At 44.8% G+C, this 15,495-nt stretch overlaps 1 protein-coding gene across 1 annotated transcript; it reads left to right on the top strand.

Annotated features, from left to right (window-relative positions):
- Positions 1 to 1,905: 1,905 nt before the first annotated feature.
- tgm8 (transglutaminase 8) lies at positions 1,906 to 13,961 on the top strand. Its single transcript, XM_088386340.1, has 15 exons — positions 1,906 to 6,413; positions 7,454 to 7,627; positions 8,129 to 8,377; positions 8,702 to 8,820; positions 9,816 to 9,944; positions 10,016 to 10,193; positions 10,305 to 10,440; positions 10,605 to 10,714; positions 10,951 to 11,066; positions 11,135 to 11,261; positions 11,322 to 11,464; positions 11,968 to 12,142; positions 12,395 to 12,558; positions 13,494 to 13,627; positions 13,777 to 13,961. The coding sequence occupies exons 1-15, from the start codon at positions 6,395 to 6,397 to the stop codon at positions 13,922 to 13,924; spliced, it is 2,121 nt and encodes a 706-aa protein (XP_088242466.1). The 5' UTR covers positions 1,906 to 6,394; the 3' UTR covers positions 13,925 to 13,961.
- Positions 13,962 to 15,495: the final 1,534 nt, after the last annotated feature.

Below are 15,495 nucleotides of genomic sequence, written 5' to 3'. Positions count from 1 at the left end.
ACAGCGCCTGTGTTCCAACTATGACACTCCTCCTTGGTTTACCATCTCATAAGTTATTGTTGTCAGCAGCGCTAAATGATAGTGCTTGAAAGTGAATGTCTTATCGCCCAATTTAAAACACATGCCGCATTTGAGCGAGTATTTATTCATTTATTTGCCATCCTCATGTTAGCTGGCATGTGTCAGAATTAAAATGTAATTTTGCTTTTAATTTTAAGTCTTTCAAAATTGCTTTATCCTTACTGCACCGAGATAAACTGTCAAATATATCTTTAAAAACAAACAAAAACAATCTATGCTCCTGCACAGACTCTTAAAAGTGGCACCCAAATGCCAGATTACAAATCAAACCTCCTCCTTCACTCTCACATTTTTGATAAAACAGTCTACTTATCTAGACACTGTCATCACATACGAAATAATGGCCTGCAAATTAAATATAATGTCGTTGCTCTGGTCCCTCAAAACATGTAACTAGGATTTGGACAATTATTAACCCCCATCAATTGATCAATTTTCTCCTCACTAAATTCCTAGCCTGTTAATCTATCTGCATAAAGAAGACATTTACAATGCAGGGGATAAGAGAATAACAAGGAACACCTTAACAATAAACACAAGGAAAACCTAACAATAAACAAAATAAACCCAAACCACAATCAAAACCAAATAAACTCGGCCCATGACCTATGTAGACCAACACAGTACTCCAAATATTTCCCCATTAAAAATTTAAGCCTTTTTGTGTAGAGCACCATTGATTTCTAATCATTGACCTAATTTTATCCTTAATTTAATCCCAATCACGAATGCCCCCTACTTACTTTACTTGGTGTTCTTTTAATAAAAAGTGCCCCCTTGCAATGTCGTTTTTATTTGTTGTTTTTAACTCTAAGTGATTCAAATCTTTGACTTATCCTTACATGTGTCCTTGTATAGTCTTATGTCATAACCAATCAATAATTCCCCCTAAATTTAAAATCTGCAATCATAATTTAATTTTATCCAATTCTACAATGTATGTTCTCTCTTACTCTCACATTTTTATGAGGGCTGGGCACTCTCCTCGTTGGACGAGTTTCTGACCACAACCCTCAGATTATTCTATCATTTCTAATTTTTACATTTAACAATGCAAATCTGATTAACCATTGTCTACCACACCGTTTCCGTGCACCAATTTAACGCAATTCCATCCTTTATAACGAACTGATACACAAAGACAAACATACACATAAACAAACACACGGGCCCACAACATAGACATGACAATCTTCCCAGTTGATAACAAGGGTGGGGGGGGGCAACTGAAGTGCGGAGAGCCTCGCCATCACCACGTCGCACAATGTAACCCCCCACCTCTGTCCAAAAGGTGCATTTGTGCCCACCTGACCGTTTGGCCCAAACTTTAGAGCTGCACCCTTTTGAAAACAAAAATGATTACAGTTTAACCCCACCACACAATGGGATATAACCTTCATGCTAATTAAATATACATTCTTTATCAAATTCTTGTTAAGCCATTTTTTCTGACTCCAACTCTCATGCAAAATCAAAATAAAATCAACAATTTTATACAAATCAACTTATTGTTCTTCATGAACCACAAATCATCACTTCCATCCCATGAACAGCACCACAACTAATCACTCACTTCTTCAGCTGCGCCGCTGTCCCATCTGACAGCCAAGCCTGCTTTCCACACAATATCATCATAGACACACTTCAACAATTATGTAGCGACCTGGTTAACCCAGTTACCCTTCGCCCTAGACAACAATATAAGTCTCTAAGGTCGCACTATTGAAGTCGCCAGGCATCCGTCCTGCTATATCAGCGATGCCTTCACCATTTTTTTTTCTTTTTTTTTTTTTTTTCTTTTTTTTTAATTATATTTTTTTTTCACGAGTCCCTGACTCGTATTGGTGGCCTGGCCGATCCAATCGACCCCGACCTTAGGCAACAGTATAAGTTCCTAAGTGTCTACTATTGAGGCCACTCAGGTGCCCATATGCTAGTCACTGGCATCCCACAAGTTCCAGCGGTGTGAGCGCCCTTTGCTGATCAGACAAAGTCCTCACCACCTTTCTCTTAATTCACCACGACTCGGACATCCCAGATGTCCCTCGCCTTAGACAGCCCTATAATGTTCTAAGGTCACACTATTGGAGTCGCTCGGCATCCGTACTGCTATATCAGCGACGCCTTCACCTGTTTTTGTATTTTTAATTTTTTCCACAAATCACTTTTACCAAATTCCACACAAACACACACTTCTATACAACCACCATTCCTGAACACAGAGCTGAAATTATTAATTTTTGTATTCCGCTTTCACTCCACAATATTGCTGAACTGGGAGAGAGAAAAAAAAAAGTTTCCCCCTTACCTTTTGTGCCGATCGGACTGCAATACTGTTGAGCAAGAGCGGAGAAGGAAGAATCCTTTGTGGAGCATGCACTTTCCCTTCTGAAGAAATCACGTCGGATGGTCACCATTTGTTGGATTTTGTCCACAATTTAGGGAGCGCGTTATCTGCGCCTCACGGCAAAAGCCTTTGCCAATCACCTGTTATTCAATTTACTCACTGCGTGCTCGTTTGATTTCTTCAGATTTAGGAAAATGCAAAGACACTGAAGCAGAAATTAGACTTAGACAGCTTGGTTGAGTTCAATCACAATTCTTGTTCAAAAAGCTCTGTTTTCAGGAAAGTGCAATACAGCGCTGGGCCCTTCAAGAGCGGAAAGTCTCCATTCAGAAAAGGGCAAAGTCTAAGGTTGTTAGATCAGTTTTATATTCAGTAGCACATTGTGGGCCGGGATTGATGGGCGATGAGTCTTCGGGGTGGGGCAAGTTCGAAGGAGAGTCTGCTTCCATGCGAGTGGTGCTGGTTATGGGCGATTCGGTGTGTTGGTGGGGGCTGTTGGTGTGTGTGTGTGGAGGGGGTTGTTGTCTTCCATCCCGTATCTCGGCCTTGGCGATCATCTTTGGCCGAGTTCTCGGGTGGCTCCTTCTGGCACCAGCTGGTTTTATCTCCACGTGACCTTCCTGTGAACATTCTCCTCCAATCTCGGACATACACTGTCGTACCGCATTCAACCGTATCTTTTTCTTTGTTAGGTCAAGATATTTCCCTCTGTGCAGAACGTTCAGTAGTAATCAAAAACTGGCGTCTAGCATTAGTCAAAACATAAGATACAATCAAGTACTGAACGGTCAAGACGACTGCGGCCATGTCCATGATTCAGAGAAAAAACATCAGGCATGCATTCCACAGTTCCTTAAGGGTCATTAAGGTATTTAGGCAATATATCAAAAGTCATTTGTTATTTCAAAGTCCTCAGAAATATATATATCAGATCATAAAGTTATAAAAACCTTTCTCATCACCACTTATCAAAAATGTCTAGTTATGTCTTCTTTATTGATTTGGTGTGTAGGTATAATTATATGCTTCAAATGTTTCTTTTATTTATTTAATATGTGAATATACTTGTCTGCTTATGTACTTTATTCAATGAGGTTTGAGCATATCTGTTTTTGTAGCGAGGCAGGACTTTTTGTATTTCGACCTCATTCCTTCACTGGCACTGATGCATGAATGCAGGCCCAGGCCTGGTAAGAAGTCAGCCAAGGGGACTGTGCACAGGTGTGAAGAAATAAGCAGATATTTGGGTGTGTTTGGGAACACTGCCAGATGCTTCCGGCTCCATCCATCTCACAAGTTTTGCCCGCAAACAGAATTCAGCTTTGTCGAGCTGTCGTCTTCCTGTCTGTCTCCCCCAGACCAGGTCCAGTCACATCTGTGGTGAAGCCGAGCTGACCTGGCTTCAGTTCTTGGACCAGGCTGTGGACCACAACCTGCAAAAAGCCGAAGATCTCCTTTGGCTGGACAGCTAGTGTGTGCATGTGTGTCTGTGCCTGGGAGTTATGCTTGTGTATTATTTTCGAGTTTGTGTGTGTGTTTTTGTGTGCTTGCGTGCGTCCCATTTTTATAAAGCAAACAAGTGTAATGAATATTAAATAACATGTAGATAAATTGCAATTGTAATGCAGGAATTTTATGTTTACACTATTATTTTAGCTGCTATGGTTACTAAAATAATAATTACCTGGTTTAAATCTACAGGAAATAGCATTTTATTTTCTTAATCAACACTCGGATCACGAGGTGCCCTGATTGGTTGAATCATACACACTTCCGGTAGTGTGTATACTTGCAATACCACTTGCCATGGTCGGGGGGACGCTACTGAGCACACACACTTCACACACACAATTCTCAACATTGCGACCATGTGGGGTAAGTGAAAAAAATTCGTGAGGCATGTTGTTAGAGCATTTCAAGCTGTTTTAGAGTGGTTTCCCGAGTGGGGTCCAGGATTTTGGACCCCACAACGACACAGGGCCCCACTTTGTTGGTGGGCTCCCTGTCTTCGGACCCCCCATACTAATAAAAACAAGTGCACACACACACACACACACACACACACACACACACACGCACAAACATCCATCACAAAGAGTCTCAAAGGGCTTCACATAGCCAAAAATTGACAATTATTCTCAAAGCATCCCCTGATCATAAGCTCCCAAAAGGGCAAGGAAAAACTAAAAAAAAACCTGCCAGGGGAAAATGAGAAACCTTGAGAAGGGACCACAGATGGAAGGATCCCCCTTTCAGGATCACCAGGCGTGCTGGACCCCAGCAGTCAGTCATCCAGCAATAGGCGGGATACACCCTGTACTGCTCGTTATTTTTATTTCTTAACAGAGTTGATAACCTTCAGCGCAGCGCTCGAATGTTTGTGCAATCGTCATCTCTTGCTCACTCTGTTGAAACGGTAATTGGGAATGGGTTGCGCCTGGCGTAGTGCTTTGGCACTCCCAGCGCTTCACACTGCTTCCTCATTAACCTTCTGATGGAGCAGCGTCAGGAGTAATCGCCCTCAATGTTTGTTGTAGTTTGAAGGCCTTGGAAAAACAAGTGCCATCAAGGCTATAAAGCGTGCCTCGGGTTTTTCTATTTTGTGGATTTCAGTTGATTGCCAGGGGGGTCTGGAGCATAGAGGGCGGCTCACTCTTGCGACAGCTGGTGTTAGAGATTTGCTCACTCCAACTTATTTTGCAAGAACCACATGGAGACAAGGCAAGTTCTTTTAGACACCTGCAGGTGGAGAGATCACTCGCTACAGGAATGAAATCTAAAAGTCTCCTCCCTGCAAGGGCATATTTATTAGGAGGAACAGAGTGGGGGTGGGAGTGGACAGGTTTGGTGAACCCCCGGCCTCTGATAAGATCAGAGCAGGGGGTGTTTTACACTGTTGTGGGAAACAGAACAACTTTGATTGCTTCCCCTGCAGCTGGTCAATCAAGCAGAGGAAGCAACCACTTCATCTTACTCTGCATTGTGAGGGCAAGACAAGATTGATTTAATCATTACATTGTGAGGGCAAGACAAGATTGATTTAATCATTATAGTCTACATTCCAACATAATCCTACGATAAAGATAACCTGGAAAACCCTAACAGCTGGGGTAGGAAATTAGGTTCACTTGAGTTACCCAACTAGCAGAACCTGTTTGAGGTCTGCTTTGAGTTGACTGGCACTGATGCATGAATGCAGGCCCAGGCCTGGTAAGAAGTCAGCCAAGGGGACTGTGCACAGGTGTGAAGAAATAAGCAGATATTTGGGTGTGTTTGGGAACACTGCCAGATGCTTCCGGCTCCATCCATCTCACAAGTTTTGCCCGCAAACAGAATTCAGCTTTGTCGAGCTGTCGTCTTCCTGTCTGTCTCCCCCAGACCAGGTCCAGTCACATCTGTGGTGAAGCCGAGCTGACCTGGCTTCAGTTCTTGGACCAGGCTGTGGACCACAACCTGCAAAAAGCCGAAGATCTCCTTTGGCTGGACAGCTAGTGTGTGCATGTGTGTCTGTGCCTGGGAGTTATGCTTGTGTATTATTTTCGAGTTTGTGTGTGTGTTTTTGTGTGCTTGCGTGCGTCCCATTTCAACTCTGGATGGACAACAGAGTGGAAGAAATCAATCGTTATCAACTGCTACACAGCTCTTGAGATTCTCAGGTCTCCTGAAATTTGCAGAGTCTCTTTGTCAGCTAAATAAATTGATGTTGGAAACTTCACAAAATATTGTGATCACTCCAGTGGACATTCTCATCTGGTGGGAGGGGCGGATGTGATGTGAACAACTAAATTTGCAAATTACCTTCCAAAGTGATATGAAGGGAGGTGGAGCAGCAGAATGTGTTTTAAACCTGACTAACAGGCTCACGCTACTTGATAAAGCGCTGACAGACTTCGCAGATAATTCCTGAACTCAAAGTAGTCAGAAGCCGGCAGTGAGCGGCCGCCTAGACCACTGCAACGTGCAAAGATGAGCTTTGACAATTCAGGTGAGTCAAAATATCGTCCAACTAATTTTTGTTCCCCCAAATCATTGCAAGTCAAGATCGCCCGTAATCCACTTTTAGCACCTTGATGACCACTTGCTGTGAAGTCTGTTTAACGTTGCATTGTCTTAGGGTTCAATATAACTTGCATCTTTTTTCATGACTCTTATTTTAATATGCAACTTTGATGGCATTGGTGGAATTATAACTCTGATTTTTGTTTTTTGGACTTTTTAACCCAGCTGTACAGTACTAATTTTGTGGGAAGTTACTGTGTTCTTCATTCAAAATGTTATCTTAATTTAACGTAAACATTCTTAAATGACAGACTAAAAAATAATAATGCCTCCTCGAATTCCTTGCTCAATGCTTTTTTTTGCCTCAGCTTTTTTTGATACCTATTATCTTAGTGAGGAGTTGACCCAAAGGTCAGGTCACTCGTTCGTTTGGGGGGCCAGATAACGCAAAAACACGCAGCTATGCTATAGTGCAGGGAAAAGCGGGGGTCGCTTATGGTGTACCACTCGCCTGTCTTGTGTGGAGGCATCATGGGTTCGATTCCCACATATGAGTGTGTGCGTGTGTGTGTGAAGGGAAAAGCAGTGCTTTGGTAGCTATCTTCTGATATCTTGGGCTAAAGGAGTTGAAATGAGTTGAGAACGTCCTTTCCACAAAAGCATTCTTCTGTCACTATTTTCTGGCGGCTTGGTGCCAAGGAAGTTCACTTTATCAAAGTGAGTTGTGGACTAAATGAGTGCTTTGACACCATTTGATGACCTCTATTGTGTGGAAGAGCTTTCGAGAGGAAGATCAATGGCACTCCCGTCCGTTTCAGTGATGACTTGCGCATTAGTATTACCAATGTGGTCACAGAACAATGTCAAGGCATCACTTCAATACACTAGATATTTTTGTTTTCTCCAGTACAGGCATATTGTCCCTGCTAATTAAAAGAAAAAAAACAAAATACCGAGTGGAATTAAAGGTTTCCACTTGAGGTAACAGGAACTAACTCTTCTTTTTGTTGCTGTGGTGCGTGTCAGTTTTCAAGGGCGTGGACTTGCACGCCAAGCTCAACCACAGCGAGCACCACACCAATGAACTTCCCGAAGATCCGCTGACCGTCCGCAGGGGACAGGCCTTCAAGATCACCTTGACCTTGGCCAAGCCTTTCAAGCAGGGCCTTGATTCTCTCGTCCTCAATGCCTCCACTGGGGGTAAGTGCTTGATCACTGGCTCCTCAGTTGGGGCTCCTCCCAAAGAAAAATATGCCAACACATTTATGTAGTTTCTTGTTTTCACATTTGTGGGATTTCCATATAATTGGATCAATTCTAGAAAATAATTTCCATATGTATTTAAATACAATTCTACAGAACCATGTATTTAAATACAATTCTACAGAACCTTTACTCAGGCTACTCAGATTCCTGACTGGGGCTCCGCTCGCCCCAGTGTACCGCTATCCCTGACCTCACTGAAATTCAATCTGAAAATCTATCAATTTGACAGATTTGAATAAGTGTCTTTTGTTTTGTTATTTGATTGCAAGCATTCCTTTGAAATGTCAAATAATCAGCCGAGAGCAAATTAACCTACAAAAATGAAACAAATTCGGGGGCGTGCATTATTGTAACAACTTACAATAGTTGAAAGCGCTTACAGCTTAGTTCAACAAACACAAATTATGCACACCAAAATGTCAATCGATCCAACAGGAAGTCACGCTTCGGAAGAGAAGGGCACCTCATGTCGCTTCGGCATACCGGACCCAATTGGTCGCCGGGATTTGGCCAAAGGCGCCTGGACAGCCAGGGCGGACGTGAGCCGCTCGACCGACAGCCTACCGGTGCTGATCACGGCCCCCGCCGACGCCCCTGTCGGCTGGTACACTTTGAAGGCCACCCTGTGGGGGGAGGACAAGACACTCGCCACGCTCGCACTGCTCTTCAATCCCTGGTTCTCAGGTACATTCCTCGACAGCCACTTCCTTTCCGTGTGTAGCATACAGTGGTGCATATGGAATGTGGATCTTCAGTGCAGAACAATAATCCACCACTTTCATGTGAGAAACGCTATAGAACTGCAGCAATATATACAGCACGCTTGAATATAAGCTGTATGGCCACACAATTTTAAGAAGATGAAGTTGTCTCGGCCACGCTGGAGCTGTAATCCGACTGGACCAAAAAAAATTTGATCGTATTTAGGCAAGCGGAAAAGGTTTTGCAGTACGCGTGTATATGTAGTGTTTCGTGTCTCATTTTTTGCTTTGTGTTTTGTCCATTTAGGAGACTCTGTGTTTTTGCCTGATGAGCAGGAGAGGAAAGAATATGTGTTGAACGAACATGGACTCATTTACAGAGGAAGTTCAGATTACATAACCGCTCTCAAATGGGACTTTGGACACGTATGTCAAATGCACACGCGCATACTGATACAATTACTGTTGGGACACTATTAAATATAGGCAAGGTACGGCTCATTGATTAGTCTTTGGTCAATCTAATGTATCCTATTTAGTACTTACACTTACTCCCAGTTTAGTTTTCCACCTACCTTCCCACAAAGGTATTTGGGGAATTTTAATCGTCATCATGATTTCATGTATGCAGTGTTTACATTTGAAATGCCCCTTTTCATCACCACTTATCTTCGCAGGTGAACTGTTCCACATGCGTCCCCTTCCCTGGCATTTCCTCTTGTCACTCAGTTTCTGTGCACAAGTTTTAGCAAGCACCCGGTCTGCAGCTGAAGTGGGCACTAAATTGCCAATTTCCCTGAAGGGAGCGCTAAATTGCGAATTCCCTACACAGTGATAAACAGTGTTAAAACCGCTTTGCAGTGGGGGGTGACAAAAGAACTGACGCCCTGGGCAGCCCGCCCAGTTTGCCCATGTTAAAAACCGCTACTGCCCTTGAGCAAGGCGCTGACCCATCAGTAGGTAAACAAGCAAGGCAGTGCGGAGCGCTCCTCGATTTTTTTTTTTCCTTCAATGTTTTACCAGGTAAGCCAATTGAGAACACTTTCTCATTTACAATGGCGACCTCGAGGCAAGGTGTGTGAAGTGTCTTGCCCAAGGACACAACGACATGTGACTGTGACAGAGCTAGAATCGAACCGCCAACCCTCCGGTTACTAAACGACCCACTCTCCTGCCTGAGCCACAAGCCCCAGACAAATCCAAGAGCATTTCACCAAAAGTAAACAAAGTGAGAAGGATACGCTACGCTGACAACATTTCTTTGGAATAACTATCATATGAATGTTCTATGACTTTACCTATGAAAACCGCACCTTAGGTCCCACGCCAGGATATGAATTGCAGTTATTCCAACTTACTTGACCTTTGCAGTGACTGCAGAGAGTCTCATCGGGTCATGCACTTTTTCGCTTCCCTTGCAGTTTGAAGACGACATGGTGGATATTTGTCTCAGTATCCTGGACAAAAACGTCAACTACAAAAATGACCCCGGCAGTGACCTGGCCTCCCGTGGCGACCCGAGCTACGTGGGCCGCGTGCTCAGCGCTGTGGTAGGTGTCAGACAGGTAGCAGAGAGAAGGAGCGCATGTGTTGAAACAGCGCGGCGCTCTCACACGGCTAGATCAACAGTCCGGACGAATACGGGGTCCTGATGGGCAACTGGTCAGATTCCTTCGAGGGCGGCTTTTCGCCCTCCCACTGGAGCGGTAGCCATGACATTCTTATTGCGTGGAAGAATAACAACTACCGGTCGGTCAAGTATGGCCAGTGCTGGGTCTTTGCCGGCGTCATTTGTTCAGGTAATGTCACCGCTTGCCGAAGAGACCTGGTTGCGCTTTCGTGCGTCGCTGCTGTCGCTGGTAGCTGGCCCGGCGTCCTCCTCCGAAAGTTCCGTTTGTGTTTGCCTTCAGTCTTGCGTCTGCTGGGTATTCCCACGCGTGTGGTCTCCAACTTCATGTCGGCCCACGACACCAATGCCAACCTTACCATCGACGTCTACCACGCCGACGAGGGGGCCCCGCACAAAGAGTCTAACGACAGTATCTGGTTAGTGTGGGCTTGTGTTGTGTGTGTGCGTGTGTGCGTGTGTGCACGCATGTGTGCGGTTGAGCATTGATTGTGTGTGTGTGAGTGGTGTGCATGTTTGTTGTTTTTTCCATTTTTTTTTTTTGTGTGCGCACGTGTGTCCTAAAAGTATGTCGTTACGTCAGGAATTATCACGTCTGGGTTGAATCGTGGATGAAGCGCCCTGACCTGAAGGCTAATGGCAAATATGACGGCTGGCAGGTTCTGGATGCCACGCCGCAGGAGTCCAGTGATGGTCAGACCTCCACATTGTCCACCCTGCTGTCCTCAATGTTGTCCTGCATACCTTTCTCCGCATGATCCTCCCTTACGTTGTCCTCTGCGCAAATGATGACAAAGCATGAATCAGTCTGCTTTCTTGAAGGACTTGAGAAATCAAAGAATGATGACTTTTGAGAGCCTGAAATCAGAAGATTTGGACAATCTGTAGTGGAAAAAAAAACAAATGCTCACCGCTTTTCTTTGGCTCAGGCTTGTACCAGTGCGGCCCCTCCTCCTTGGAGGCCATCTTGAACGGCGAGACAGAGATCTCGTACGACGTGCCCTTTGTCTTTGCGGAGGTCAACGCAGACTGCGTCGACTGGCTGGTGAGGGCAAAACAGCAATTGAATTGAAATTTCAGTCGTGACCCAGTCGCGTAATTGTGCGTCTTCAGACCAAGGCTGACGGCACCGATATGGAGCTAACCTCGGACACCAAGCGAGTTGGTAAGAGTATCTCCACCAAGGCGGTGGGCTACGACAAGCGTCTGGACATCACCAGCTCCTACAAGCACAGGGAAGGTGAGTATCCCTCACGCACACAAACACACACACATTCACAAACATGCCGGCGTGTTTCAGGCTCAGAAGCGGAGCGTGCCGTGTTCCGTTACGCCATGAGTGAGGACAAAGAGCCCGACGACAAGGAGGATTCTGCGGGGGGGCAGCCTGATGGGGGCTCCTCGCAACCCCCCGCACCACAGCTCATCATACGCTTTGTTGAGGTTTGTCTTTATGCTGTTGCCTTTCAGGAGGCAAGTTAGCGCTTTAGTTATTTTTCTTTGTCAATGCAACTACTCCTACTCCACCCTACTAAGGAATTGTGGGCGCCTCGCTCAGTGTCTTAGCGTGGGAATTCCAGACTTGCTGGTACTTTGTCATCGTGGCCTCACAAACTTGTACACCTTGGCCTAAATTTGGGATGCTCGACACCACTACTGATAGCACTATTGGCTCTTTAGGTACTCTGCCATACCGATACCTCATGTACCTTAAAGTAACACCACTATAGCAAAACACGGTTTTCCGTATTCGCCCATCCCTTGGCAATTTTTTTTCTTCCTCTTCTTTACTAATGAAATTGTACAAGTAGTGATTCACAAAACTTTTCTGAGCTGCTTCTCTTCACGAGGGTCGCGCACATGCTGGAGCCTGTCCTTTATTCAAGAAACGATATTACAATACGATTCAGCTGTCACTTGATGTTCCGTTGTCGTCGCGGCGGTAGATGTCGGAACCGGAGTATGGCAAGGATGTGCGGCTGAAGCTGGTGCTGAGCAACAAGAGTAGAGTGGAACGGAAGCTCAACATCCGCATCAGCGTGGACGGGATGCACTACAACGGCACCTTTGTCGCCACCATCCAGTCTGAAGACAAGGAGGAGACGCTGCAACCGTCCCGAGGTCAAACTCTTCAAAGCGTCACCTTCTTGTTTTAGTTTCTGAGCGACCGCATCAAGTCCTATCTGCAAGAAAAGGTCTCAACGTGCGACCTCCGTGTCATTTGTAAATTTGGCCTAAGATTTTGAGACATGTTACAGTGGTAGGGGTTCAAAAGAAAGAATTTGCAACAAGTTGTGTCACAATGTGAAGCGTTGTCGTGTTTTTTGTCAACATGACCTAGAGATAATTGGTTTTTTTTGTCAAATGTCACAGAGCTGTCGGTGCCCATCGTGATCCCCGTGCGTTCGTACTACAAGCACATGTTGCGCGCCGATAGCTTGAAGGTGTCAGCCGTGGTGACGGACAAGCAGCATCCTGACAAAAAGTACCTGGCAGAAGATGATGTGATACTGCGTGACCCCCCCGTCCTGGTCTCTGTAAGTACACCACAACAAACTTGCCTTTTGGGCGCACTTTCAAAAAATGCCCCTGTGGAGAGGGGGGAAGGGCGCTGGTTTGTAAAGTTGGCACAATTTTTGGTATCTGCTCTTGCATTTGTCTCAATGCTGCCCCTCTCTACCGTTGAACGCACAGCGTTGTGTCGGGACGGATGACGTCATGTCATCGGCAGGGCCCCACACCTGCTGTCGAGTGAAGCGCCAATTGGATGGATGCAAATCTTTTTATATACATATTTTTAATCAACTTATGATGTCAACCATTCCAACGTGGGTTCAATGGTAGGGAGGGCCACCAACTACAAGAGCAGAAACAAAAATGGGAAGACCTGAGATTGACCCAACTTTACATGATGCCCCTCAAGACCTGGATGTGGGCTCTCCACAGGTCCGCTTTTAACACCCTATGAGAGACTTCGATCAAGCCAGCATGTATTGCTTCTTTCTCCGACTTTGGTTTCTGTTTTAAGTCCAGTCATTCTCATTGTGGATCACCCAAAAGCATAATGGTGAAAATATTGTATTTACCATGACGGTTTATTTTTTTTTTCCCCCTCAAGATCAACTCAACTTTACTGGCATAATATTTACAACTTTTATTTGGGAGACGACTAATTGTAATATTGTGACTTAAAAAAAATAGAATGATGCGGCTTTGCTCTTGTAAAATTGGGCCTTGTTCTGGACTCAGTCAGCACGTATCACCCCCTCCCGTCTCTGACTTTGGGTTCAGTTGCGAGTCCTGCCTTTGTGCACGTTCTGTCTCTTTTGTCACTGGACAACACGAATGTAGACCATGACATCGGCGCATGTCACTCGGTGGTGTGTCATCAGTGTTAAAGTGTTGCGAATTTCTTCAATTGTCCTTCGGGGTCATAATATTTATCCAAGAACTTGATTTGCGTGTGTGGCAGGTGACTGGTTTTGTCCGGCAGCTCCAGTTGGCGAAGGGAGAGGTGATCTTCATGAACCCCCTGCCGGAGACCCTTACGGGCATGACCCTGACCCTGTCAGGAAGCGGACTCATGCGACAGGAGTTGAAATACAAGTAACGAATCTCATGAGAAAGAGCTCTGCTAGGGCCCTACGGTTTAACATTTGCAAGGACCCTTGCTTGAAACTGGAAACAAAAGTATAACAACTAAGTAACACTATCATAACTGTGGAATTTTTCTTCTTGTTCTTTTGTCTCATCAGCCTTCCCAACTTGGCTCCCAACAACCGCATCCGCGTCCTGTTTGAGTTTCTCCCGTACAGGAGCGGCGTGAAGATACTGGTGGCCGACATCGACGCGTCCATTTTTAAAGATTTTAAGGGCAGCTGTCCAGTCAATGTCAGACTGTGAATCATCCGCTTTGAAAAAATAAATAATGTCTGCTCAACGTCTTTTGGTGCTCAGTCTTTTGTAACAGTGGTGCTTTTATGTAGTTTGATCATTTCAAGTGCAAACTGGCTGAACATTTTCTGCTTTAGGTCCGATGCTGTTTTCGCCTTTCACGCACAACGTTCGGTGCTTTGCTTTTTCAATCGCTTACTTTTCGTCTTTTCATAATGTCACCACAAGAGGAAAGCAATATGGAACAGGAAACGGAATTTTCTGTGACATCATAGATGGGTGGATTGTTTGGCGCAGAACAAAAATGAGTCCAATTTGACCTCTGTGAATACACCCCACTTATTATTTTAAATTAGAAGGACATCTTTGAGGTCGGAAGCTGCAGAAAGACACCTGCCCAACCCACATAATCAGTAAGACTTGTTAGGTTACGGATTCTAGTTATTGATCTGACTCCAAATTGCGATCAACACTCAATTTTGCGAGTTCGTTCTGTCAAAGAGAAGACCAGTAGATCAATTAGACCAAATTTACCAATTATTTATTCCTGACAAAGCGCACTAATACAGGCCTGGGTCCCTCACACTAAAACTCGTGCGTTTTTGTGACCACCAAAAGACGACACATTCTTCCGGGTTGCCCAGTTTTAAAGAAACACAATATGAATATTAAAGCATGCAAAATATTGTGAGATGATTGGTCGATGGCCATTTCCTCCCCGTCCAGGTGTCGCTGAGGTCAGGCGGTTGGGTTTTCCCCTCGAAGCCCGGTCTCATAGACGTGCTGTTGTTCTCGTTCCTCACCGACCTTGAGGTGGTCTCCTCCGGTACTCCCTATCCGGGCCTATTCCACAACACTTCGAAGAAAACAAGTTCATGCAGTTTGCCTGCACATTCTTCGGCCCCCACCAATCCACACGAGCACTCCAATACTAGATATTAATATGATTATAAGTTTAACACAACCTTAAAAAATATGTTTGCAAACTCCCGAAAGCACATTTCCCTTTAGACTTCAAGTACAACATGAGTAAGACCAAAGAGCTGTTAACACACCAGAGACAAGATTGTAAACCTGCACAAATCTTGAAGGGGCTACAGGCGAATTGCCAAGCAGCTTGGTGAAAAAAGATCAACTGTGGAAACAATTATTAGAAATTGGAAGAAGCTAAACATGTTCACCTTATAAAGGTGAGGAAGCAGCCCAGGACTACATGGGAGGGGCTGGGCAATCACATGAAGAGACTGGCAGCACTGTTTCCAAGGCTACTGTAGGACCTATTTCGTACAATCATTTCACAATCACAAGGAGTCATTTAGATTCTAAATAAAGTAATAAAGAAATCAATGGTATTGTTGGTCTCCCTTTTTTGCAAGTGCATTATGGTCTGGAGCAGGGGTCACAAACACGGTGCCCGCGGGCACCAGGTCGCCCGTGAGGACCGCATGAGTCGCCTGCAGTATCTGCATCTATTTATTTTACAGTCAGACCTCGGTTTTCGAACGTCCTGGTTCTCGAACAAATTGGAATTCGAGCAAAAAATTTGAGATTTTTTTTTGCTTCGGTTGTCGAACAAAATT

This window comes from Syngnathus floridae, chromosome 10 (assembly GCF_059516105.1).
Source record: "Syngnathus floridae isolate MCC-2025c chromosome 10, RoL_Sflo_1.0, whole genome shotgun sequence".
NCBI lineage: Eukaryota > Metazoa > Chordata > Actinopteri > Syngnathiformes > Syngnathidae > Syngnathus > Syngnathus floridae.
Note: the sequence above shows the minus strand (reverse complement) of the source record. Positions and strands in the feature narration are given on the sequence as shown.